Source organism: Micropterus salmoides, unplaced genomic scaffold, assembly GCF_014851395.1.
Source record: "Micropterus salmoides isolate LMB-PRFRI ecotype aquatic unplaced genomic scaffold, ASM1485139v1 Ms_hic_scaffold_13, whole genome shotgun sequence".
NCBI classification, from domain to species: Eukaryota; Metazoa; Chordata; class Actinopteri; order Centrarchiformes; family Centrarchidae; genus Micropterus; species Micropterus salmoides.
Genome location: NW_024040374.1, coordinates 6,061,900 through 6,065,736, shown reverse-complemented (window position 1 = coordinate 6,065,736; position 3,837 = coordinate 6,061,900). Strand labels below are relative to the sequence as shown.

General features: G+C 36.8%; 1 protein-coding gene across 1 annotated transcript; it reads left to right on the top strand.

Annotated features, from left to right (window-relative positions):
• Window positions 1-632: 632 nt before the first annotated feature.
• LOC119901340 (trace amine-associated receptor 13c-like) lies at window positions 633-2,214 on the top strand. Its single transcript, XM_038716971.1, has 2 exons — window positions 633-936; window positions 1,407-2,214. The coding sequence occupies exons 1-2, from the start codon at window positions 764-766 to the stop codon at window positions 2,212-2,214; spliced, it is 981 nt and encodes a 326-aa protein (XP_038572899.1). The 5' UTR covers window positions 633-763.
• Window positions 2,215-3,837: the final 1,623 nt, after the last annotated feature.

The following is a 3,837-nucleotide window of genomic DNA, read 5'->3' as shown; positions in this document are numbered from 1 at the left end:
GTTTTTGGTGATGATGTGAGATAAGAAGGACTGCCTTGCATTTCTCAGTTCTAAATTATAAATGCGAAGTCTCTCTTTATATACGTCATAATGAACCTGGGGATTTGTTTTCCGCCACCTGCGTTCAGCTTACAAACTAAATAAATTCCTAAAGACGACCAACAAAAAGGTCCTTACATCCTCTCAGCAAGCAAAGCGTGGACTGAGAGAGGCGCAGCATTGACGTCGTAAAACTTAGACCTCTTAAATAGACAATACAGGTATTAACATTTCAGTTTGAATATACTCTAAAAACATACTAAACATGTGTTTAGTAAAACACATATTCTTCAATATTTATCGGGATTTGGTGAAGTTTTAATAAAAAAAGAAAATATAATTTCAACCTGGTTACACCAGCATAGCTCCACTCAATCTCAACATGAGCACAGGTTTAATCTGCCAAATTAGCCAGAATAACTTAAAAAAACTGCTTACACACAAAGTCTTCACATGTCACACGATTTTGAAACCTTTCACTCAAAAAGCAAAACTATACACCAAATCTCCAAAACCATAAGCTATTTCTCAGTATTTCACTCAGTTTTAATTTTCATTAAACACAGATTTCAAATAGGAGGAATTGTCCTTGAGAGGAACAGGAGGAGGAGCGAAGGAGGGCCACTGGAAATGTGACGGACATGGAAAAGAAAAGAAATAAATTCCTCATCTTAAGAAAAGGATAATCAGAGGGCTGCTAGACCTCAGCTCATCACTATCTGTGATGATGGTGGAGACACTGGAAGCAGCTGACCTCTGTATCCCTACCCTCAACACCTCCTGCTTGTCATTGTCTGTTACTCCCAGTGAAATGCTCAACAATATACTGCTGTACTTTATCACTCTGCTCACTGTGATACTCAACTTGTTGGTTGTCATCTCCATCTCCCACTTCAGGTACAGAGTTGTTTCTTGAAATATAATATCTAATAGTGTGTATGACTTTAACTTACTGAAGCTTTGTTTATGCTATGCTGTTATATGATAACAAGAGTGACTTTCCACCCACCAGCTATACAAGGTTTTTGAATATGCTTTTTAAAAAAAAGCTAAGACAAGCCAGAGACTAAGCACTTTCAGTTGTAAATGAAAGTGTCATTCTCTTTATAAATGTGTCACAATAGCAGTAATCATGATAAACGCCTGTTTCATGATACCTCAAATCTGCTGTAGAAATTAGTTCTAATATCAAATAATTGATATTATGAGCTTTATTTGACATGTAGGCTGTGTAGAGTTTGGTTTTCATATTGCTATGTCTTTAAAAGTAAAATTTCAGTATTCTTTCAATATGTATTCTCACAATGGCTGAGATCTAAACTTGTTTGCACCGAATATGAGGCACTAATGATGATCCCCCTCTCAAGGCAGCTCCACACTCCCACCAATCTCATCCTCCTCTCCCTGGCTGTGTCTGACTTGCTCGTGGGGCTTGTAGTGATGCCAACTGGAATCATCCTCCTGCAGTCCTGCTGGTTTCTGGGTAAAATTGCATGTGCTCTTTTGCACCTGGTGATCTTCACCCTCACCTCTGCCTCTGTTGGGAACATGGTGCTCATTTCAGTTGACCGCTATGTGGCTATTTGTCACCCTCTGCACTATTCTTCCATGATAACACAAAGCAGAGTTAAAATCAGTGTGTCTCTGTGTTGGTTCTGTTCTGTTAACTACAACGTTATAATACTGAAAGACCAATTATCACATATGTATATTTTTAATTCCTGCTATCAAGAATGTGTAATTATCATAAACTCCATTTCAGGGACAGTAGACTTTCTTCTCACCTTTTTCGGCCCTGTTACTGTGATCATAGTTCTCTATTCGAGAGTGTTTGTGGTGGCTGTGTCACAGGCACGTGTCATGCGGTCTCAAATTTCAACTGTCAAATCAAACATTGTTACTGTAAAGAAATCTGAGATGAGGGCTGCCAGAACTCTTGGTATTACACTTCTTGTGTTTATACTTTGTCTCTGTCCATACTACTGTCCTTCCATTGCAGGACAAGAGACAACAGGGGGTGTAGATTCATCAGCTCAAAGGTGGCTGTTCTATTGTAACTCCAGTTTTAATCCTCTGATCTATGCCCTTTTCTACCCCTGGTTTAGAAAAGCAGTTAAACTCATTGTCAGTCTGCAGATACTACAGCCAGGTTCCAGTGAGGCCAAGATAATGTAGAGATAGGCAATATACTGTATATACTGTATAGTGACTCATTTTATGAAGGTGAATTCAGTTAAGCTGATGGTGAAATAAATGGATTTGGTTTTGTCAACTGTCAGTTTAGTTTAGTTTAGTTTATTTGTTTAGCACGTTTGGTACAAGTCCAGAACAATGCAAGGAGGGAACGAAGCCAGACTAGGCTTGTACAGAGTTCCACTCCTTTTCCCATATTAAGTCACGAGATATGCAGACTAAGCATCAAAGTAGAAGAAAAAAGAACAACAACAAAAAACAGGACACACAAGGAAAAAAAAAAAAGTTCACAATCATTTTTAATCAAATCGATAAAAGCACAATGTATAAAACATATTTACTTTGGTAGGACAGCTAAAAGAAACATATTCAAGATGTAAACAACTATAGACTACTTTTAAAACAACCTGTTCAACCTTTGTCCTTGATTTAGAAAAGTTATTGAAAAGGCAGTTTTCCAAAGATGGCCTGTCATTGTGTGTACTTCAAAACTGAATAGTCTCCCATAATGAATGAGATGCAGACTTAAAATTGCAATATATATATGGCATAAACCCACAATTTAAGTAATTGAAATGTTAACTATGTAAGTTGTTGATGTGTTCCACAAGTACTTGAAAATCCTAAAGGCATTGCACACAATAAGGCCTATTAGGTTATGACACACTGCTGTTTTAATATGTAATGAAAGGAAAGGTTTTCCAAAGTATCCAACTGTGATGTGTTCTGTCCAGACAGAGGGCATGATTTGGAACAGAAGTATTAGCCCTTACTCTCAGACTTGACAAAACAACCAAAGTTTCTGGTTTATTTTCATCAGAGGTGGGTAGAGTAGCAAAGTAAAAGCAACAATGTCAAAGCGGTCATCAAAATAACTACTTGAGTTAGGCTAAAAGTATTTACTGAAAAAATTACTTGAGTAGCAAGTAACTGTTTGATGCGAAGGTGACATGAAATTATTTTAGCTACTGATGGTTTTCCTCAGGTAACGGTAAAGAAGCACACATACACTTATATTTATTTTTGATGAAATGACAAGTCATTATCTCCTGATTAGATAACCTGCCACGTATACACCAGACCAATATTCACGGTCTGTGGCTCTCAAGTGTGATTACAAAATACTACATTAATATTATTGTCTGTTAAGTACACCAATAAGTAAAGATTGTTTAAAAAAATGGATTACATATTTTCATGCTGTCTCCTATATTCAATTATGATTTGGCAAAGAAATCAAATTAGAAGATAATGCTGTTATGTTTCATAATTTATTGCCTATTAAATACAGGTGTGTTTGCTTTACTTTTGCCTGTGGAAGCTCATCTGTGGTTAAATAATTCTATCAGTCACGTCCACACGAAATAAAAAGTTGTTTGTGTGTGTGTGTGTGTGTGTGTGTGTGCATAATTTGGTCTTTCTTCATCAGGCTACACAAATGAGCATGATTAGTTAAATGCACACTGCTCGTACACTGTTAGCTTGAAGATTTACATTAAGATAAATATATTAGCATTAACACAACAGACACTGTTCTCTGTCAGCACAACGGTTCTCTGACATACTGACTTCACAACTGTAGCACACTGCATTGTACACTAAATT

What these genes read in the sequence shown, in the direction of transcription:
- LOC119901340 (XM_038716971.1), top strand. Translation starts at nt 764, where the DNA reads ATGATGGTGGAGACACTGGAAGCAGCTGACCTCTGTATCCCTACCCTC. An exon ending in ATCTCCATCTCCCACTTCAG is followed by an intron (nt 937 to 1,406) that starts GTACAGAGTTGT and finishes CCCCCTCTCAAG; the next exon opens with GCAGCTCCACACTCCCACCA.